Raw genomic sequence first — 23,284 nt, 5'->3', positions numbered from 1 at the left:
TCAGCTCAAGAACAGGCAGGGAATAACAAGATAATTCAACCAGCTCCTAACAGCGGAAGGTAAACAGAGTCCAAATAGATTAAACTGTGCCCTGTTGTAGAACATTCATCAATAAAACTCGTGGAAGGAGACGGACTTGAACTTCTATAGAAAGTTGGCAGAGGATTCTATTTTTAATTACTGTAATTATAAGTTCTGAACCGAAGGAGTTCTGAACTGACTCATGCTTGCAGACTGTTTCTGAGGGACAGCAGGTCCCTTTGTAGCTTCCTCTGAACTGACCCTGTCCCTTGTGTCTTGCTTAAACTGCCTCCACACGACATTTCGTTGAGGCTCAGCACCAATGGTCTCCTTGGCCAAGTCAGAACATGATTGTTAGTTACAGTGACCCATGGGGGCCTTTTACTTGTGTACTTTGGGGCTATGAATACGTTTGTGATCTTTTGCATGACAGAATTCCTAGAGAAGCACCTGCCCTGTGTCACCAGCCTGTAGGAAGGATTGCATTTATTAGTGTTTATGTAAGAAGGGATAATTATAGCAACTTGCCCTGGATTCATCCAGCCTCCATTACTCAGCAGCAACAAAGGCGAAATCCAGATGATTCAGGAGGATTTCAACACCCACAGTCTGGAGTGACGGTACTGCATCAGTTGTGCCAAGAGAATGAATCACAGTGGGTCATCTGGAGCACTCACACATGATTATTTCATGCACAGGAGCACACCATACATTGGTCCATGGGTCAGTGTGATGCTTTCAAGAAGGCACGTTTACTTCATTGTGCTGGCATTTTATTTTGTGCTATGTAGTTGCTTCTACTCCAATTAAATAAATTTAAAAATCCAACTAAATAAATAAAATAATAATAATAAAGACTTGTTCTTCTAAGTGTACCACTGTAGGCGTCCATGTTTCTTTTGCAAACAAAGGCTCAGGTCCCAACTAGTCTTTCCACAGGTGAAAAGACTCCACTTGCGAAATGTGATTTTTCCACCTCCTGTGGGAGCTCAACATCCCCTTCCAGTCCAGGGGCTTCTGTTGCCAGGGTCAAGATTTCAGGGACATTTCAGGCTCCCAAAGGATGGAGGAGGTGGGAAAGCCATGATGGGCAGATCCACCTTATCTCTGATACAAATGCATAGAAATTACAGCTGCCACACAATTAAAGAACACTTACTGGATTAATCTTGTGAGAGTTAGTTATTTGATTAAGTCTGCAAATGTATTTATTAAGAATATTTTTATCCCACCTCTCCATAATCTTACTTTATGTAGCTAACAGACCAAAACCAAGCCCAGTAGGCAATAAAATTAATGCAAACAGTTAAATGGCTGTCCAGTTAATCAGAACACCTTTTTAGCTGTTCAAATTTTTTTTTGAATCAGTTAATCTAATTAGCTCATGTTGCAGAATTAATTTAAATGCATGGCTATATAAACACAGGTATCATGAAGTGCACTGCTCGCCATCCTATACTCATTTTGAACTAACGCAACATATTACAGAGTAATTTTTTTCAGTGTATTTTTTAATCAAAAGAAAAATTTCCCTGTTGCTTTCAAAGCAGTGCAGAATACACTATTCCAGATTAAATGACTGCTTCATACACAAACCATGTAGAAGCATTACTACAGAAGTCTAAGAAGCCATGGGGTGCATACATGACAGAATGAGGTTCTCCTTTTTGAATTAAGCAAGAGATTCGTTAATTCCCTGCCTTTCACCTTCATCCCACCCCCTTGCCAATCTATAGCCATTAATTACATAGTAATCACCATCAACTATCCCATATTGTTATGGGATACCTGTTGTGTGCAATTGATCTGACATTTAGCATTATTTTGATTCAAACATTTACTGTCCATTATTGTGATTTAATTGAATTTGTAATCCATCTTAAAGGTTGTTGTTGTTTTTTAATGTGGTAAGTCAGAAATTAATTCTTGTCTAACAAAGTTGGGATGACCATCCCTCTGAAAACAGGGTTTACTGAGATTGCAATTCCTAAAGACCATAGATGCTGGATACTCTTGTTTTTGTGACTGGCCACATCAGAGCCTCAGAGGCAACATGTCTGGATGTATGAAGCTCCCACAACTGTACCTGATGGTTTGATGTTTTTCAGTATCAGTTGTGGTGTGCACACATAGCTAAACCCATTCAGTCATAAGAAGTCCTGGCCAGTAAAGCTACACCCACCACTTTTGAAGGGCTTATCTGAGGGTAGAGTTGCCAGACTTCAGGTGGAGCCTGGAGCAGGGGCGTAGCTAGGGCTTCAGGGGCCTGGGGCCCAAGATTTATGTGGGCCCCCCTATGTGTGTGGCGGAGGGGAGGGGGAGGGGAGGGGCTTCCCTGCCTTAAGACGCCGAGCGGCGCGTGGCCCTCCCCACATCCCTCCGCCCCCGCAGCCTGCCTCGTGCACACTTTGCAAACTTTCCGCCCGAAGTTCCTCTTTCTGGCGCGCCGCCGTGGCCGGGGCCAGGAGCGGCTGAGTCGTCGGCGCCTGGGAGTTGAGGGGGCCGGAGAGCTCCGGGGCGCTGCTGCCGAGCGCGGGGATGCGGCCACTGGGCGCGCACGCCGCCGCCTCCTCCTCCTCCTCCTGCTGCCCACCGCCGCCTTCTGCTTCCTGCTGCTGCCCGCGGCACGTGGAGCAGCAGGAGAAGCCTCGAGCAGGCGAGGGTCGGACGCCGCTTCCCCCACCCCGAGCTGGGACTGTGGCCGGAAGGTCTGCGCGACGCTCCGGAGCCCTGCCGGGGAGGGGAGGGACCCCCTTGGCAATGCGGGGGCCCCCCAGACCTGGGGCGATCCGCCCCCCCCCCGCCCCCCCTCCCTACACCACTGGCCTGGAGATCTCCTGCTTTTACAACTGATCTCCAGCTGGCAGAGATCAGCTCCCCTGGAAAAAATGGCTGTTTGGAAGGGTGGACTCTATGGCATTGTACCATGCCGAGGCCCCTCCCCTCCCCAAACTCCCAGATCCACTCCCAAAGTCTCCAAGTATTTTCCAACATGGACCTAGCAATACTATCTGAAGAAAACCAGTGAGGTAGCCTGTCCCACATAATCCCGAAAAGGGCTAGTGAAAAGACCTGTGAGGGCTCAAGCAGAACCTGAGCCAAGAATTTAATGCCTTCATTATTTGAGAAGGCTTTTCTACGTAGGCATTAGGAGGAGCTCGGTTACAAAGGCTTCAGAAACATGCTTTCATTAATCGTTAGGGACTATGGCCTCTACTACTGTATATAGTTTCCTATGGGTAGCTGTGTGTAATTTTGCTTCACTGCTGTTTTCTAGATTTCTGGATGGTTCTACAACCAAAATCCTATTTCAGTAAAGTATGTCCCTTCTTGTTGATTGTATTGACTCACTTTGTGTCATCCACCTTAAATCCCAGTGAGAAAGGCAGAAATAATATAAACAAACAAATAACACCATTGTCACTACCCAAGAAAACAGCAAACAGTTTCTAGCTGTTCAACTGTTTTGTCCTTTCATATTTTAAATTGTAAACCATTTTAGATATCTCAACGGTAAGAACAGTTGTATAAATGTACTTTGTTGCTGATAGCTGCATGACACATGTATTTCCCTGGGGACCTCTTTGGCAGAGAATGAAACAACTACGTGGTCACTTTGAATGCTTGAATGATCTTGGAGAGAGGGAGTGAGGCAGAGGGAGTCTCAAGTAATTCTCATTGCAAGGATATGCACATTCTGGACCCAGCCTTTTGTTTCAATCTCATCCATGTCTGGTCTTTACTGATGCCCTCATTCCATATGACTTTAGTCCATGCAGGTCCCATGATCCCCAATGTAGCCTTTGAATGTTTTGGGTGGACAAAGGGAACTCTGCCTTCCCTTTTCACCATGTTGGGGAACAAACCATCATTCCTCACTGGAAGGGTTGACAGCTGTTGGGTTGGAAAATCTCAGGCAATTTTGGGGAAGGTGGGGTTTACTCATGAATACGCCTAAAGCTGCCTTATAGTGATTCAGACCATTGATCCACCAATATCAATATTGTCTACTCAGACTGGCAGTGGCTCTCCAGGGTCTCAGGTCTTTTACATCACCTGCTGCCCGGTCTTTTCAATGGGGGATGCTGAGGATTGAACTCTGAGACCTTCTGCATGCAAAGCAGAAGCTCTTCCAGGTTGAGTCTGGAGCTACAGGGGAGAGACTTCAGCCATATAATGCCATAGAGTCCACCTTCCAATGCAGCCATTTTCTCCAAGGGAACTGATCTCTGTCACCTGGAGATCAGTAGTAATCCTAGATTTCCAGCTGCCACCTGGAGGTTGGCAACCCCCCCTTCCTGTTTCATCTTCATGGTTCACACTGTCCTGTGCTTGCAGTAAACTTTACTGAATGCAGCCCTGCGCGTGTAGAAATAAATCACTGATATACTTCCCATTTCTGCTAATACTTCTAAAAGGCTGCCTCTGATAAAATTACCTTTTATCTAGCCTTTTACACCTGTTATTTGGCTGTACCCAGTTGGGTAACTGTGATTCTTCTTTTGCAAACATAGCTTGCCTTGGTTACCCATGCATAAGCTAAGCAGTTGAAACAAATCCATTGTCTGCAGGAGAGAGGTATTTTAAACCCAGAGCTTTGGATACTGAACAAGTGAAAAGCTGTACTTTGAGTCTTCCCAAGCATCCTCACATCCTGACTGGAAGTTATCTGTAATTGAAAAAAAATATGTGGTTTCCCCATGCTGAATCCCTTGACAGTTACTGTTTCCTTTGACGTATGGACTGCTTGTTTGTCCCTGGGAGGAACTGAACAAACTGGAAAGCAACTGAACAAAAAGGAAAGGAGAGCTTCAAAACTGTGGAAAGGGAGCTATTTTGTTTGCTAAATGGACCTATGCTCTTGTCCTGGAGGCCTTGTGACACTGGAGATCTGAGAAGCTAAGTAAGATTGGCCTTGGTTAGTACTTGGATGGGAGACCACCAAGGAAGCCCCGGATTGCTATGCAGAGACAGCCAATGGCAAACTACCTCTGTTAGTTAATCTCTTGCCTTGAAAACCCCATGAGGGACTGCCCTGAGCTGGGTGCAACTTTTGATAGCACTTTTTACCATTTCTGCAGTTGTCTGACATCCGGGGTGGCCAAACTTGCTTAACACAAGAACCACATAGACTAAACATCAGATGTTTCAGAGCCACAAAAAATGAATGTCAGTTTTTTGAGGGAGGAAGGGAGACAGATAGACAGATAGGGAGGGAGGGGTGGAAAGAAAGCAACTTTAAATGCATTCTTGAAGCCACCAGCTGGCTTGACTTGGAAAGGTGATTTAAAGAAATGCCTTCTTCAAGCCAGCTGACAGGGCAGTGGGTTCTTTGAGAGCCACACAATATGTGTGAAAGAGCCACATGTGGCTCCCAAGCCAGTTTGGCCACCCCTGTCTTATATGCTAAACATCCTAATTTGCCAGGGGAATATTTTGTTTCTTAAAAATGCCCGTTTTCCTAACTGGAGCCTACAATAAGTACAATACGCAGACTTCCTGCTGTGGGTACAAAAAGACTAAGCATCCACCATTGGCATTAAGTAGAAATTTCTTCTCACAGAAAGCATTCGTATTGTGGTCCCAGTTCTTATCCTGCAATGGTGCCTATTTGAGGCCCTCCCTCTTATCACTGGCAGGGGCTCTTCTTTTATGGAAACACAAGGCCATCAAAGCCAATCCTCAACATTCCATAACACTTCTCCTTGACTAAGAAACAATACTCAGAAGGGAGTTATGCAGATACAGGGGTGGGGCAATCAATGCAGATAAGAAAAGATGCTGAGCCAGCTCTCTCACATAACCAGGGGCAATGGCCTTCACCTCCCCAGGCAATGTGTTAAACTTGAAGGCTTTTTTGCAAATGAAATAAAATATAAATGCTGAGGAGGGTGGGAGGAACACAGATCTTCTTTCCCTTACTATTTCTCACTGTACCTGAGGAAGTGGGCACACATGAAAGCTTATACCTGAATAAAATGTCAGTCTTAAAGGTGCCACTGGACTCAAACTTTGTTCTGTTTCTCTGGCTTTACTTCACACATTTAGAATGAGGGAGTAAAGGTTCACTCAGTGGCAGATAGGACTGTCCTGCAGACCTTGACTTATGCAAGTGTTCTGTATTTGACTGTATTTTCTCCTTTGGCATCTACAGTTTTCTTCCTTCCTCCATACCCCCCCCCCCTACAGATGAATCAATCTCCTGAATTATGTTGTGTTTGAAAACAGAGAGTGAATGATATAAACCAGGTAACTAGCGGAGCAAAACTGATCTGCTAGGAAAACATGGGGGCAGGGGGGGGGGTGCAACCTGCTTTGCATACTTACTCTTCTGCCTGTGCATGGTAACTTTCCTCTCATTAGCTCAGGGGCGCCAGTTGGTAAACTTCTGCAAGGACTGTAGAAACATGAGAGGGCGAAGAGGGGGAAAGCAGCAGTAGGGTAACAGAATGTATAACACAAGTTGCCTGGCATTGGCCCGCTAAAATCTTCACCCTTTTCCTCATTGGTTGGCATTGCCACTGGCAACCCAATGACGCATGCTCCCCTCCATTCCCAGGCAGATCTCTGATAAGCCGTCCATATCGGGTGGAAGGATCATCTCTCAAATAAGAGCTAGAGAGGCCATTGCTTATCTCTGCCTGGGGCCTACACTTAGAAAATAGCTGGTTGATTTCCAAAACAGGAGAACATTAATACCACATGAAGATGGAAAGATATTCGGATACACTGCCGAGTTCGTTCGGGTTGCAAAGGTGGAAGACAGCACGTAATCCACCTGCCCTTCCAGACTATGCTCTGTGTGTGTGTGTGTGTGTGTGTGGATAAACCATGAGCAGTTTGCAAAGAAAAACATTCAATGAGCCCTGTGTAATTTTTAGACAGGAATAATAGAAGTGTAGATGACTGGGGAAAGCATTGGCAAACCACCCTGTAAAAAGTCTGCTGTGAAAATGTCGTGATGTGATGTCACCCCAGAGTTGGAAACGACTGGTACTTGCACAGGGGACTACCTTTACCTTTTTTAATAGGAGTCCCATGGCACAGAGTGGTAAGCGGCGATACTGCAATCCAAGCTCTGCTCACAACCCGAGTTCAATCCCAGCTAAAGCTGGGTTCAGGTAGCCAGTTCAAGGTTGACTCAGCCTTCCATTCTTCCAAGGTCAGTAAAATGAGTACCCAGCTTGCTGAGGGTAAAGTGTAGATGACTGGGGAAGGCAATGGCAAACCACCCCGTAAAAACTCTGCTGTGAAAACATCCTGATGAGACGTCACCCCAGATTTAGAAATGACTGTTGCTTACATAGGGGACTACCTTTACCTTTAATAGGTTTCCCCTTCCAGCAGCTTGTTGGCAACCAGGCTTGAGAAGTGTAGATTTGGCATAAGGCTGTCAGTTGCCAATGTCAACTCTGATTCCCCCCACCCAGCAGCTTTGCCCGCTTCCAGTTCAGCGCCCCTATCCCCAGGAGCATGAGAACATTTCCTAGAAACATCCAGTTTGTCCTCCCCTCCCCACTTGAAATGCTTCCATTCTCAGGGTGGGACATCTCCTAGGGAGACCACCAAAGACCTTGTTGGCCCAGGGAATCATACTTTTATGGTTTCCTAGGCTGCAGAAGGCATTGATGCATCTGGGTAGCGGCCGGCATCTGACACTGTGCAATACTGCAACCGATCCCGCCAAGCGAGAGCCATAAAGTTGCCTCTACGTGTGGTTGTGACAGGTCTGCTGACGAAGAAACCACCCTGGGACAGCATGTACTTGTTTGATCACTGAATGGCCTGAGAACATTGGATGCTGTTACACTGCGAAAGTTAAGCAGGTCTCAGCCTTGGCCAATGCTTGGAAGGGAAGCTGCCTGGAAGCTCCCATAGTCAGGTGCCCTGAGCTCCCAGAAGAGAAAATGAGATAGCAGCGGAACAAACAAATACACAAAAAGCATCATATATCAATCAATATATATATATATATATATAATACTATATCTACAGAGCCAATCTGGAGTGGCAAACATGGTACCGGATTTACAACTATGGAGATTCAAGTTCAAACCGTTGCTCAGTTATCATGTTCTCTGTGTAACCCTAGGTAAGCCACTGTTTGTCAGTCAAACCTATCTCCAAGTCGTGGGGGAGAGGATAAAATAAGTATGCTCTGTGGATCCTGCAAATAGTTCAGGTTATGCCCCTGAGTTTCTTGGAGGAAGGGTGGGGTACAAATGACATGGATGCCCAAATGACAGATGTGCAAGACCATCCAAACACCCACACTGTCATTGCGACAACAGCTATATCCACCCTCAATGCAGAGAATGCATGGCCCACCATGGGGTGCAACGGGTGATTCTTTGTGGTCAGATGCACAAATGTATGGACTCTTGCACCAGTGTAGTACAACCTTGAAGCCTTAAAAACACAACTTCCTGCTCAATGTAGGGATTCAGAATTTCTGAAGCATCCTCTTCACCAGTAACTGGTACCCAGCCATACATGGTGGAGCCAGCTTCTCCATTCCAGAATCTTCACCTCAGACCTTTTGGATTCCATAGGTCAACTTCTAGCAACAAAAAGAGGACCGGATGGCCTTAAACTCTAGCAGGCAACTGAGGTATATGCAGCTATTCTGGCCTGGGTGGTTAGGGGGAACCTGAGCATGGTATTCAAAAGCAGTTGGAGAGTTTTTTGTACAAGATTGCAGGACTTTCTGTGAAGATCCAAGGTGTTTCTCTTAGGGTCTGTCTAAGGATGAGATTTGGGAGAGGCATGGGGCTTCTTTATATGCACCTCATATTTCTAAATGGTTGTTTGCATCAAGGAAAAGGTGGTGGAAGAGGGATGGAGTCCTGTCTAGATTTTGGAATCTCTTTTCCATGAAGGGGTTCAGTGCTCAGTTTCTCTCTGTCTCCATAATGACAAAGTGGTTTTTTTAATTAATCATAAGACATTATAGAAGCTGCAGCCACCGCTTTCTCCAAATCAGCACCGATTCTCTGAAGTTTAGCCCTCTTTAGTTTAGGAATGCAAAATTAGAAAACTGCCATCTTCATCTCCCTGTTCTCCTGAATAGCTGCTGGGGAAAAGGTCCCATCCGGAGCCACCATCAAAATACCCTGGAGAAAGGTGTGACCAAATGGAGGAACTGACACAGGGGGTGGGAGTGTGAACATGTTAAAATGGTGTCAAGAAGAGCTCTTTCAGGCTCAACACCCTGGATGTCAACAAGCAAACCTTTGCTCTAGACCAGCAACTGGATCCTAACCACTGCTCCCAGTGGTAATTCTGCTTAAGCAGAGCTACACTGACAATGTCTTCCACAGGTTCCTCATCCCATTTCCCCTGTCCTGTCCTGGAATTGGAGCTGAAGCAGAACAAAGCAAACACACTGAAGGATTTGCAAAAGCACTACAACCTGACATTGCCCAAAAATGCAATTCCGGGCAAAGTGTTTCCTGTTTGTGTGGCCAAAATGCCTGTTGGCTTGTGAGGGTGCGGGATTCTGTTCTCTTGCTGAAGCTAGACCAGTTGGGATTCAGAAGCCACCAAGGTGGGAGGATCACCAAGCAACTCTAAGCAAGCTGCTCCAGGCTCTTTGGAATCTGATGAGTAAGAATTTGTCAGAAAGCCCAAATCAGCAAGACTGGCCTTAATTACTATTCAGAACAAGAATACAAGGAATTCCCTGAGATTTCGATTTTTGCAAATTGCTCATTGTGTGATGATTTCAAAACATGGGTTTTGCATTCTGATCCATTCCCCCCTTCCTCCACCTTTTCCCACATTCATTTTGGCTCCAGCTTATCTGGAGATAATGTATCACATTTTTCTCCTGGCGCATCTCGGACTGCCGCAACTCCAAGTATAATTTCCATTTTTGAAGACGGGCATGAAAGAAGACCTAGCATTTACACCCCAGATTGCTTTTTTTTGAGTCACACAAAATTTCACAGCATTTATGTACAGGCTGAAAAAGGAACTCGAGGCCAGGGAGTGGCAGGTGCTCATCTGATGGAACGGAGCTTGCTGTGAAAGGCCAGAGACATTGGTTAATTCTTTCCCCCATTCATTCTTTCTTTGCTGTTGTTACATCAACTTGTGCATATATCTGTTTCTCTATTTCATCAGACACAGAACCTTGCAGGCATGCCGTGCTCATTCTTGGGTGGACCCAGTGATCTGCAGCAAGTAGGTGAATATGTAGACAATGTCAATATAAATGTTGAGGGCTCCAAAGATGTATTCCTCAGGGCTCAGCGCATAACTGCGGTTACCCATCAACAGCTGTGTATCGAAGGCCAGGAACTGGGGAAAGAAAACACAGAGGTTAAGAGTTGTCAACTCTGGCTTAGCTAATTCCTGGAGATTTAGGGATTTTTTTTTTGGGGGGGGGGGAGGGCTGAGTTCGATGTGGTAAGGGAGTTCAGCAGGGATGTGATTCCATGGAGTTCACCCTCCAAAGATGGCTATTTCTTTTAGGGGAACTGATCTTTGTATCAGTTGTAGTTCCAGGGGAACTCTAGGCCTTACCTGGAGGTAGGCAACCCTGAGATTGATATAGGCTTTCCCAGGGCTTTTTTAATAGAAAAAGCCTAGCAGGGACTCATTTGCATATTAGGCCACACCCCTGACACCAAGCTAGCCGGACCTGCGTTCCTGTGCAGTTCTGCTTAAAAAAAAGCCCTGGGCTTTCCTCACAGGCCTCTTGCAAGTTGTGTCTTTACAACAGTAAATTTCTTTGGCAAGGCCCTCATGCATCTGTCACTTTGCAGAATGTGAAAAACAGAGATGTTCAGGAGGACATCCTTATAAAGGGATCAGAACTATCATGTAAGGATAGTACCGTAGTCTATTGCAATTCTAGTAATGCATCACCCCTTTTTACTGCATATCAATGTCTTCTACGTTTGTAACCTTTCATGCATTGGGGTGGCCAAACTTGCTTAATGTAAGAGTCACATAGAATAAACACCAGCTATCTGAGAGCCGCAAGACATGAACAAATACCACACACATATCTTTATTAAAACTCTTAATACTTTCTTTGCACAGAAAGATAAAATACATATGTATGCACTTCACAACATGACCATGCTAGGAGACTTCTAACATGGTCGTGTTGAAAAGTGGGAATAACAGTCCCCATAAAACCAATATAGGTTAGGGAATTATTTTTGGCACCAGTAGAAGGAAACACACATGTACCATAAATCACTGACCACTGTTTGCATCATTATGCATCTCTCTTTGGCTTGACACCAAGGTTAGTCAATGCAGCTCCTACAAGAGCTATGAAACTAAGGGGGAACCCTGTGCCACCCTTTTTAATTCCGACCCTCCTTCCAGTGGCTCCCTCATCTCTTGCATTTTCTTTCCTTGTAGGTCTCCGGGCAACTTCTGTGGTGGAGAAGAGCTTTCAAGCCTGCCTATTTCCCCTTCCTTGCCCACTTCACACATGGCAGAAATAGTCACCTACCTACAGGTCAGCACTCAGAGGCTGACCGAGGTCCTGATGCTAAGCACGCTTACTTGAGAGTAAAAAGGTAAAGGTAGTCCCCTGTGCAAGCACCAGTCGTTTTCAACTCTGGGGTGACATTGCTTTCACAACATTTTCATGGTAGACTTTTTACGGGGTGGTTTGCCATTGCCTTCCCCACTCATCTACACTCCCCCCCCCCCCAGCAAGCTGGGTACTCATTTTACTGACTTCAGAAGGATGGAAGGCTAGGCTTGCCAATCCCCAGGTCCCAACGGGGGTTCTTCCGCTTTCCCTGGCTTCTTCCTGCACCCAGTCAGCTGGCCGGCAGGGGGAAGCCCTGTCCCCAGAGGACCATGTGCCTTTCTACCTCCAGAGGCTTCAGGCTCCGAATGAAAGGCTTCCTCTTGGGATGATGTGTCTGTGTTACTTTGAAGAAGCTGGCAGCAACTCGTGAGTAGAGATGCCAATCCCTCACTTCAGAGTTGCTGGAAACGGGGTGGGGGGAAGAGGGAAACGTCGGCTGAGCACTTCATTATTCCCTATGTGGAGATTGATTCTCATAGGGTATAATGGGGAATTGATCTGGAAGTTTCGGGGGCTCTGGGGGAGCTGTTTTTTGAGGTAGAGGCACCAAATTTTCAGTATAGCATCTAGTGCCTCTTCCCAAAGTACCCCCCAAGTTTCAAAATGATTGGACCAGGGGGTCCAATTTTATGAGCCCCAAAAGAAGGTGCCCCTATCCTTCGTTATTTCCGATGGAAGGAAGACATTTAAAAAGGTGTGCTGTCCCTTTAAATGTGATGGGCAGAACTCCCTTGGAGTTCAATTATGCTTGTCACACCCTTGTTCCTGGCTCTGCCCCAATGTCTCCTGGCTCCACCCCCAAAGTCTTCTGGCTCCACCCCCAAAGTCCCCAGATATTTCTTGAATTGGACTTGGCAACCCTTTGGAAGGCTGAGTCAACCTGAGCCAGCTACCTGAACCAGCTTTCACTGGGATCAAACTCAGGTTGTGAGCAGAGGGTTCTGACTGCAGTACTGCAGCTTTACCACTCACCACTCTGTGCCACGGGGCTTCTAACTTGAGAGTAAGCCTGTATTAAGTTCCTCTTTGACCTCTGGGAGCCACAATATGTGTGAAAGTTTGGCCAGCCCTGCATTACAGTATTTCAAGTCTCTTAAGCAGTTGTGCTGCCTTAGACAAAGGTTGCCAGTTCTGGATTGGGAAATTCCTGGAGATTTGAGAGTGGAGCCTGTGGAGGGTGGATTTTGGGGAGGGGAATGAATGCACCAGATGATGCCATAGAGTCCACTCTCCAAAGCTGCCATTTTCTCCAGGGGAACTGATCTCTGCTGTGTGGAGATCAGTTGTAATTCCTGAAGATTTCCAGGCCCCACCTGAAGGTTACCATCTACACATTTGTAAACACCTTATATGTTCACTCCAAAATTCCAAACTTCACAGGCAGAAAGTGCTTGTAGCAGCAGAAAGTACTTATAGCAGAAAGTGCTCGTAATGGATCCTCATCCAGGCCCATTGCCCTCTGTGGTCTTCTATGCCTATCATAATCTTCTATACCTATCAAGGAACTGTCCTTTAAAATATATACTCCAGTCAAATCACATATCTGTAAGAGAGGTCCCAAGATTTGCTGGAAGAAAACGAGACAGAGGGTTTTTATTTTCAGCACTAGTCAGCTTGTCCAAGAATAATTCAAAAATATTGGGCACGAATCCTTGATCATATCAGGAAAATAATCAGTTATAGAGTTCCTCAAGAACCAACAGACACATTGCATGGAAGCAAGTGGTGAAAGAATCCCGGGGCTCTTTGTAAAACAATACTTTGAAAGGCACCACGGTATATGATTGTAATTTGCACGTGTTGGCACCAATACAGCACACCTTGGGATTCTGGAGAGAGAGTCTTGGACAGGAGGAAGAGAAATGGGTATGCTCAACCTGGATCTGGGGTTCTAGAGCAGCATGAACAACTCACTCTTAATTTTTATTTTTATATCTGCTAACATAATGCAATACAACTTGTGTATGACTTAAATTTTTTAACTGCACAAACACTCTTTTGGAATGGTATTTTCTCCCTAATGGAATTGCACATCATGTATCTGATTGCCTGTATTTGTTTTTAAAGGTCTTGAAATTTACCAGAGATTGGGAGGTTTACCACAGAGATTGGGAGAATTCCTAGAGTACTGTGAATGCTGTGCCATCACTTCCCTGTGCTGAACTGGAAATGACATCAGTGTTCGTGACACTACCCTTTCCCAGTCTCTGTCCCTGAAATGTTCCCAGGGTTACCAGTGGAAGGCTAGCCAGCCCTATAAATGCCAAGTAAAGGGCATTTATAGTGATTGCCCAAACACAAAGTTGCACCTTCTTTCTTGCCACTAGAAACGGATGTAAATCAGATTTTCTTTGGCTATTCTTTGGCTCTGTCTGGTTATGAATTTTACCATGTGAATCGTCTAGTCACCGGTACATTTGTTTTTACTGGCTGCATTGGAGGCCATTTGCTTTTTGATAAGCCACTTCATGAAAGTGGCCTAATTTTTTAAAAAAAAAAAACTTTTAAAAAATAAACAAATCAGTGGTTTCACCTTCCTAACATGCATTGAAAGGTTATATAAAAGACCATGGAAACAAAGTTCCATTTACAAATATGATGGCCTTAATGCTAGGATCTGATAAACACTTGCCTACCTTCCCACAGTGTACTGTTTCCAGAAAATAACAAATATTAGGCAGTAGTACAAAAAGTGGTCTGCTTGCCATACCGCCTTCCTGATTTATAGATGCAGAACAAAAATGGCCCCCATACAATCTGTGTTTGTTAACTTGGTTTCTTTGTTGCACCCTAATGCCTATTTAAAATGTTCAAGATATGTATATATTTTTCCTGCTGGACAAAGAGTGAGATTCATGGGAGTGGTTTAGTGTAAGTAATAAATCATGGGTTATCAACAGCACAAAGTGCAGGTATCAGAAAGCTCCAAGAGAACAGCCTTTTGTTTGTTTGAAAGTGGATGTGGCAAGCCAGTCTATTTTCCCATGGTTACAGCAAACATGGCCACGATAACCTTGGCTGGCCGAGGGCACTGGGCGAGGGCACTGGGCCATTAATTTGGGTTGGCCTATATTAGAAGACCTGCTTGCCCTGTCACTGGGCAAATGCATAAGAGCAGGTTTTAGTGGACCCAAAATTAGCCAGCATAGAAAGGGAAATGGAAATAGGCTGAGCTTAGCCAAAAGAGGTCAGTGTGCTCTTTACACAAATGGAGGAGCTAACCCTCCACACACCTTTCTCGACTATCTCTCCAGCAATTTTTGCAAGGCTGATGTGAGAAGACAGGTGTGTTCACCTGTTCAATGGGGGCAACTGATAACCTCACTGGTTGGAATAATGACACATGCAGGCCTTTTTTGTAGAAAAAGCCCAGCAGGAACTCCTTTGCATATTAGGCCACATCCCCTGATGCCAAGCCAGCCAGAACTGCGTTCCTGTGCATTTCTGCTCAAAAAAAGCTCTGGACACATGTAACCAGTTACAAAAGCATTGTCCTCACTCTCAATCCAGATTGCCTGCCCTCTCTGATGAAATCACTTAGTCAAATCTAACTCAGTAGGTAATGCTGCAAAATGATCAGATTCAATATGTGATCCCTGATTGGTTGGAGGGGGGGATGGTCCTGAAGCTGCAGCGGATTAGGAGAGAACTGACTCTGAACAGTTGCAAAGGGGAAAAAGTCAGGGCTTTTTTTGTAGCAGGAACTCCTTTGCATATTAGGCCAATCCTCCAAGAATTAGGCCTGATGTAGCCAATCCTCCAAGAATTTACAGGGCTGTTCTTACAGGGCCTACTGTAACCTGTTCATTTTATGATCGTTTTCAGAGAAATGGAGCTTGGGAGAACACAACTTTCATGTTGAAAATCAAAATGAGAAGACATTTGATGCAGTCATTGATGTGGGAATATTTGAAGCAAAGAAGGAATTTAGAGCAGACTGGCTAGTGAATCAGAGGAGAAATCAAGTTGTCAACATTTGCTTTTAAAAATTCTGGCAGCTGTAAAAACAAATGCTTTCTAGTTATTCATTCAGCTGGTGCTGGCTGGCATGGTAAGCTGGGCTTGCTCCTGAGGATTTAGCACAGCATAGAGACACTGCACAGGAAAGTGGGCCATAAGTGCCAGCAGTATCATATTATTAACTTTCTTCACTGCCACCTCTACCTCCCTTATCCCAAGACAGCCTGTTGTAGCTACTGAGGAACCACAAATGCACATGCTGCTAATATCTCACTCACAGCGCACTACTGGCTGAATCGAGTGATTGTGTTCTTTGGTGTGTAGGACCAGCGTGGCCTGAGTGCGTTGGGTGCTATTGCCCCTGCCTGGCCAGGAGGGGTTAGGGTTGGGAATCCTCAGGTGGGGCCAGGGGATCCCCCGGTTTGGAGGCCCTCCCCCCACTTCAGAGTCATCAGAAAGCAAGGGGGGGGGGGAATGTCTGCTGGCCACTCCATTATTCCCCATGGAGACTGATTCCCATAAGGTATAATGGTAAATTAATCTGTGGGTATCTGGGGCTCTGGGGGGGCTGCTTTTAGAGGAACAGACACCAAATTTTCAGCATAGCATTTGGTGCCTCTCTTCAAAACATCCTCCAAGTTTCAAAGAGATTGGACCAAGGACCAAAAGAAGATGCCCCTATCCTTCATTATTTCCAGTGAAAGGAAGGCATTAAAAGGTGTGCAGTCCCTTTAAATGTGATGGCCAGAACTCCCTTTGGAGTTCAAAGGCTTGTCACACCCTTGCTTTTGGCTCCACCCCCAATGTCTCCTGGCTCCACCCCAGTCCTTAGATATTTCTTGAATTGGACTTGGCAACCCTAGGAGGAGTGCATGCTGGTTTATGTGTGCTGGAGCCACCAGTCAGCCAGCCTACTTGGAGCTGCTGCCAGGCATGCTCTGAGCTGGTGGCCAACCTGTTACACATTTCCAAAGATACTAGCGAGCCAGCCAGATGGCATGCATGCGCTTGGAGTTGCTGGCCATCTAGAGTTGCCACTTTTGGGTGCTCCTAGTGATAAATCCCCTTGGCAAAGAGGGAATGTGATTCATTTTCCTGATTCCATCTGGTGGAAGAAGCTCTGTCACCTGGGCTCCATCTTGATGGCCACCATTGCCCCATGGAGCTAATAAAGTGCAGACAACCCAGGCAAAGACTCAAAGGTAATGGGAAGCTTTTTGAATGCTGTTAACTTTTAAGTTTAAAGAGCCTGCCTTGGAATGAGCCCAGCTAGGCATGTGCAGGGCTGAGGGACACAGGACTGTATGTTAGCACTATATCTTTGTATTTCTTGCTCAGTCGGTTGCTGTGCCTTTTCAGTGAACCCTTTTCTGTTCTAAATGCTGGTAACTGCTCTCTGCACCACACAGACATCCACTGTTGAAACCCAGGAGAAGGGAGGCAGTTGGCTGCTAGATCACTGTTACCCTGGGAGTATGCAAGTACAGCAATGCTGTTGCCACGGTAACTAGTCACTGGGTACTGGGAGACACAAATATTAGGTGGAGTCTTTAAACAGCAACATGGAAGGAAGTGCTAGCCCTCTTGGTGAAGATTTCTGAAACTGGCCAGCAGGTGACAGTGTACTGAAGGAGGCGCACAGAAAACCCTTCTGAGAGTTGGGCAGACTCAGGAGAGCAGGGTGTCACTGAATGGAGAATGAGTGCCTAAATGCCCTGAAGAACCAAAACAGGAGCCTTTCTTTGACTCCCCTGGTGCCCCCTTGCCCTCTAAGTGCCTTAGGTAATTGCCTAGTTTTGTGTGTATGAGGTTCAAGCATGTGCACCTAGTGAAAATGCTGCTACTGACCAAAAATATTCTCACTTTCCTAGAAGAAAAAAAAATCTGGCAACCACTCTTATTGCTGACTTCGGTGCACACAGACACACACACAAATTCTCACAGATGACATAGAGCTTCAAAAACTGACGGTACCTTTATTCCTCTCCCAATGGGCAACTGGCAAAGCCAGTGGGTGGAGGAATTTGTGTATGAGTATGGGACTCAAAGTATGCATGTGTGCCAGCAGGGCTTTTTTTGTAGAAAAAGCCCAGCAGCAGCTCATTTGCATATTAGGCCACACCCTCTGACACCAAGCCAGTCGGAACTGTGTTCGTGTGCATTCCTGATAACAAAAAACCTCTGCATGCCAGCTTACGCTGTGATGGGTAGTTTAGCTTGCTTTTTTGACACATCTTGAACATTGGCATTCCAAGCCATTCTCTGTAGCCTACCTGCCCTTTGCTTTGTGGTTCACTGTTGTCTGAGTCTCTTACAATTTCTTTCTGCTTGTGTGCTTCTGAATGCCTGGCATGCTTTGGGTTCTTCAAAAGCAGTGCTTCTTGCAAATAAATCATCTTCCAAGCAAGTGCAGCTGCACTTGAGAAACGATACCCATCAACTCAGCAAACATAACGATACATTCCTGCCATATGAACAGTTTGAAGGCCACATGCAGGACAGCCATGAGGCTAAGGGTTCCCATTCAGTTTCTGCAACTTTTGATGTCTGTGATTTCTGCCAATTAGCAGGGAAAGTGTACTGATCATGAAATGAGGGCTAATTTGGTGACCTGGACAAAATGAGTAAGTGGATGGAAAGAGATCTGATGTTGTGCTATGATGTGGACTTGGACGTCTTCCACAGTTATTTCCCCCTGCCTGGCCAGCAGTATAGGGCCAATAATTAATAAATAAATAACAGGGCAAGATAATGCCTTAGCCAACAACAATGTTTAATGTAAGGCATTTAGATGCTTGCCTTTCTCTCTAAATATAGGGACCCAAGACTCAGGGCAGACTTCCCCTGGCACCAAAAAAGGCGATGGACGGAGTCCCAGCCAAAGATCCACAGTTCTGTTAGTGGGGCAACCACAGAGAAGGCCCTACCTGCAGAAGACACTTATCTGTTTGTTTATTTAGAAAACATCTATACAACCTGTCCAGCAACCTGCTTGAAGTGACTCTCGGGTAAAAACAATGCCACAAAATCATAAAAATAACAAAAAAAATCGATATTTAAAAATGGCTAAGGGTATAAAAGAAAGATCTTTAAAATATTCTGCAAAACACTCCCTCAGGCTAGAAGCAGACCATAAAATGGCTGAAAAAGATACAATTGCTATGGTAATCCTGCTCAAAAAAGGATTGGTTCGGCCCTGTGCTTACTATATTTATTTAATTAGCAATTCTTACCTCATTTTTCTCCCAGTGGGGACCCAAAGCAGCTTACAACAATATTCTCCCCTCCTCTGATTTCTACTCACAAAAATACCCTGAGAGGTAAGCTGGGCTGAGAGAGAATAAGTGACAGGCAGGGGCGAATCTAAGGCATCTGGCGCCCTAGGCGAGGCCCTGCTCCCACCCCTGATCCATGCTGTCCCCGCGAGCAAAGCTGGAGGGCAGAGAGGGTGCACATGGTGGTGCAGCAAGGCTTTGAGTGGCACAGAGAGGCTGCGTGCTGCCTGGCCACCATCACTTCGCATTCTGGAAGCAAAAGCAGAACAATGGCAGCCAGGTGGCTCGTGGCCTCTGCACCACTCAAAGCCTTGCTGCACCACTGCACACACCCTCCCCACCCTCCAGCTTTGCCCACAGGAGGGTGGAAGGGTGTGGGAGGTGGGTTGGGGTGGGCCTGGGATGAACCGCCTGAGAGGCAGGAGGAGGGTCCAATTTGGCACACACGCCCTGGCCTGCACCCTAAGCAGCCGCCTAGGTCTGCCTAGTGGACGAGCCTCCTCTGGTGAAAGGTCACTCAGTCAGCTTCCATGGCAGGGATCTGAAGCTAACTTTTATACCATGTCCTAAAAGACAGTAAGGGAAGTGCCAAGCAAGCTTCAAGGGGGAATGGCATTCCTAACAGGGAAGCACTTAATGTGTTCAGCTGATGGGAAAGTTTATCTTGTTTGAAAGCAAGTCTGTCAAAGTTTAGGGCTCTCAGATCTTTGCAGTGAAGTGAGGACTACCTCTTGCACCTCTGTGCACACATACAGTGCTACCGATCGATCTTCCCTCTAATTTCTCCCCTCCTGGTGAGTGGAGCACAGAGAGTGAGCGGGTCAGCGCTGCTGTTACTTCTAGATTTGATAGCAGTGTTTGACATGGTCGATTACAATCTTCTGACCCATCACCTCACTGAGATCAGAGTTCGGGGGTCTGCCTTGCAATGCTTTTCCTCCTTCCTCCGTAATTGGGGACAGAGGGTGGCACTTGGTGAGGGAGTATTCCCATGTTACCGTGGAGTGCTGCAGGGGGCAATTCACTCTCCAATATTATTTAACATCTATATGTGCCCCCTTGCCCAGCTGGTCCAGGGGGTTGGGCTGGGTTGTCACCAGTATGCAAATGACATCCAGCTCTATTTGTTGATGGACAGCTGCCTGGACTCTGCCCCAGAATATCTGACCAGGATATTGGAGGCCATGGTTGGATGGCTACAGAGAGCCGGCTGAAACTTAATCCAATGAAGACGGAGGTTCTGTACCTGTCAGTGTGGAGTTGAGTCTGGAATCAGACTGCCCACTTTGGGTGGCACATTGCTTGTGCCAGCCCAGAAGGTGAGGCCCCTGGGAGTGCTCACTTTCCATAGAGGCCCAGGTCACCACAGTTGCCAGTCTGCCTTTTATCATCTCCAGCAGGTCAGGCATCTGGCCCCATACCTCTTCCCCCAGGACTTGGCTACAGTGACCCAAGCAATGCTCACTTCCAGGCTTGATTACTGTAACTTGCTTTACATGGGCCCTTGTGGTCAATCCACAAGCTCCAGTTGGTGCAAAATGAGGTGACACACCTGCTGTCTGAGCTGTGTGTGCAGGCACACATTCAGCTGGTGCTACACCAATTGCACTGGCTACCAATTGAGTACTGGATTTGTTTCAAGGTACTGCTATTGACCTTCAAAGCTTTGTGCAACTTGGGACCAAAAATACCTGAGAGACTGCCTCTTCCTATATGTCCCCTGGAGAGTCTTGTGCTCTGCCGAGCAAGATCTGGTGGCTGTCCCCAGCTTGAGGGACATCTGCTTAGCTTCGAACAGGACCAGAGCTTTTTCTACCCTGGCCTGAACCTGGTGGAACATGCTCCCATGTGAGATCAGGACCTTGCAGGACCTTTTATTGTTCTGCAGCTTATTGGAACTGTTCCGCCAGCCCTTTGGCTGAGCTGGCAGGTGTCCAATAAAAAAGCTGGCCTCCCCTGCTGAAGACACCACTTCTACGTGACCCAGATCAAACAAACATCAGAGTCCAGTGGCACCGATTTCTGAGATGGTGCGCACAACGAATGGTGTGATCATTTTTAATTTTTATGTAATGTATTTTATTTATTCATTTATTTATTAATTGCTTATGTTCACTTAAATGGCCTAATTACTGTCTGTGATCTGCCCTGAGCTCGCTCGCATGGAGGGCAGCATATAAATGTGAAAAATAAATAAACAAGACCTTGCGCAGCTCCAGACTGCTCCTGAGAGGGGCTTCCTGTGTCAATGAGCAGCCACTCATGTGCACAGCTCAGAGGGAACAGTGCCACAGATCTAAAAGATGACGAGGCTGAATTGTATACAACAAAGCACATGGACACAAACTTTTCAGATTGGACTGTACCAGGGGTGGCCAAATTTGCTTAACATAAGAGCCACAGAGAATAAATGTCCAATATTTGAGAGCTACAAAACATGAACATCAGATGTTTGAGAGCCACAAGATAGGAAGGAAGGAAAGGTGGAAAGAAAGCAAATAGATTTGGGGAAGAAAGGTGGAAAGAAAGCAACGTCAACTTTAAATGCATTCCCCAAGCTGCTGGTTGGCTTGCTCGGAGAAGTGATTTAAAGAGACAAATGCTTCTCCAAGCTGGCCTCCAGGGCAGTGGGGGCTTCAAGAGCCACACAATATGTGTGAAAGAGCCACATGTGGCTCCTGAGCCACAGTTTGGCTACCCCTGGACTGCACCCAGCCCATAACTGCATGAAGTTCAAAGATTTGTTAACACATGGCTATATACCCTTCCTTGCACTGCAAAGCCATAACGGACACATTAAGTTCTGTGAATTTTCATGGCTAATGGAAGAAAAAAGAACCGTACTGGAACCTTGGGAGTTAGTTTTACTTACCATCGTGAATACAATTGCACCCAACACAGCGTAAATGGTATGCAGCCATGGTATCTGTCAGGAAGAAACAAGAGAAGATTGGGTCATGGTTAATATGCCAAAGGTGGAGAGACTACACAATCCATTTTGAGAACGCTGGGTGTCCAGTTCTCTGGAGACATTCAATGTACAGCAAGGCTTGATTGGTCCAAAGTAAAAATAGAAGGCAGAAGAAGGAACAAGTGAGCATAAGACAAAAAGGTCCTCTCTTGTCTCATTAGTCTGGCTTTCAGCCACAGGCTGGTGACCAACTGTCACTAGATAATGAACTGGTAATGCTGAACTTGATGGATGACTACCTGGGAATTAAAGCTCTTTCTTAAACAGGGACTACTTATGCTTGTGTGCGTCAGCCATACTGTGTACTGTGACCAATACAGAGGCCATTAGAGACTGATATGGGACTTAAGGCAATTTCTTTAACTGCTTGGCTCAGGTATAAATGACTTCTCCACAGGTTTAAGAGTTAAGGGAACTTTTCTTAACTAATCTTTTTTAAAATCTATTAAACACTCAAACTATGTGAGGTCTTGATGAGATTTCTGCCATTGTCTCATCAGTTCCAGTTTACACATCTGGCTACCTCACTTCATTGGTCCCAGGCCAGGGTATGGTTGGAAACCCTGTAATTCAGCAACTTTGAAGCTTAAGCAGGCTTCCTTCTGGTCAGGACCTGGATGGGAGACCTGCTGAGGAGCCCCTTGGAGGCCACCTTCAAACTTAACAAAAAAGACATTAACGTTCTGGCTATAGTGTTTTATATCTGCAATGTTAGCCCATATCTGCTGTTAATGCACGAGTTATCTCTTGGCTGATGGATTTCCATATGCAAATCAGCCTTCAATGAGATTCCAAGCCTCATCATCCCCATTTTACTTCATGAACATTTCTTGTATTTTCTTGCTATTCTGCTTATTGGTGGCATGAGTCTTTAGTCAGAATCTACCTATAGCTTCGCATTTGTCCTGGGTTTTCCTACCAGCAACTTGCAAGCTTAAGGATAGGGTGATGACTCTCACAGATACGAAGAAGCAATCTAACATCTGCACCTTTACAGAAACACAGTTATTGTTTGGATGGATGTCCTCCCTCCTCCCGTGCTCTGGTATGGTACAAAATACTGCAGCCAAGATGCAGACTGGAGCAGGTAGGGACCAGATCACCTCAGTTTAATCTACACTGGTTGCTGATCTGTTTCCAGGCTCAAGGTGCTGGTATTGACCTTTAAAGCCCTATCTTGTTTGGAACCAGCATGCTGTGGTGAAAAGTGCCATTGAATTGCAGCTGACTTATGGCAGTCTCTCATTAAAAAACCCCCCAGGAGTGACCCTGTTTCGCTTATAATATCTGACTAGATTGGCTAGCCTGGGCTATCCAGGTCAGGGCGCAGGACCTTAAGATGTCTTTGTCTCACCTGGTGTTCCCTCAATGAACCCTCTTTCCTGTTTTGTGTTTTTCATTGCTAGGTCTCTCTGTTTTTATATATGTATTTTAGTTTTGGTTTTAAACTTGGTTTGATTATTGTTTTATAAGATTGTGCATTCAGCTGTTAACCAC

The 23,284-nt window shown here is 45.8% G+C and overlaps 1 protein-coding gene across 1 annotated transcript in view; it reads right to left on the bottom strand.

Moving 5' to 3' along the window:
* Nucleotides 1–9,920: 9,920 nt before the first annotated feature.
* The window catches only part of FAIM2 (Fas apoptotic inhibitory molecule 2), a 78,449-nt gene continuing 65,085 nt past the window's right edge, over nt 9,921–23,284 (bottom strand). Inside the window, exons 11-12 of the mRNA XM_060252802.1 lie at nt 21,689–21,742; nt 9,921–10,323 (exon numbers count right to left, since the gene is read on the bottom strand). Of these exons, the coding sequence (XP_060108785.1) occupies nt 10,174–10,323; nt 21,689–21,742 (204 nt within the window). The 3' untranslated portion in view covers nt 9,921–10,173. The remainder of the gene's footprint in view (nt 10,324–21,688; nt 21,743–23,284) is intronic.

Source organism: Heteronotia binoei, chromosome 13 (genome assembly GCF_032191835.1).
Source record: "Heteronotia binoei isolate CCM8104 ecotype False Entrance Well chromosome 13, APGP_CSIRO_Hbin_v1, whole genome shotgun sequence".
Taxonomy (NCBI): Eukaryota; Metazoa; Chordata; class Lepidosauria; order Squamata; family Gekkonidae; genus Heteronotia; species Heteronotia binoei.
The sequence above is the reverse complement of the archived record's forward strand: the minus strand, read 5'-3'. Positions and strand labels throughout refer to the sequence as shown.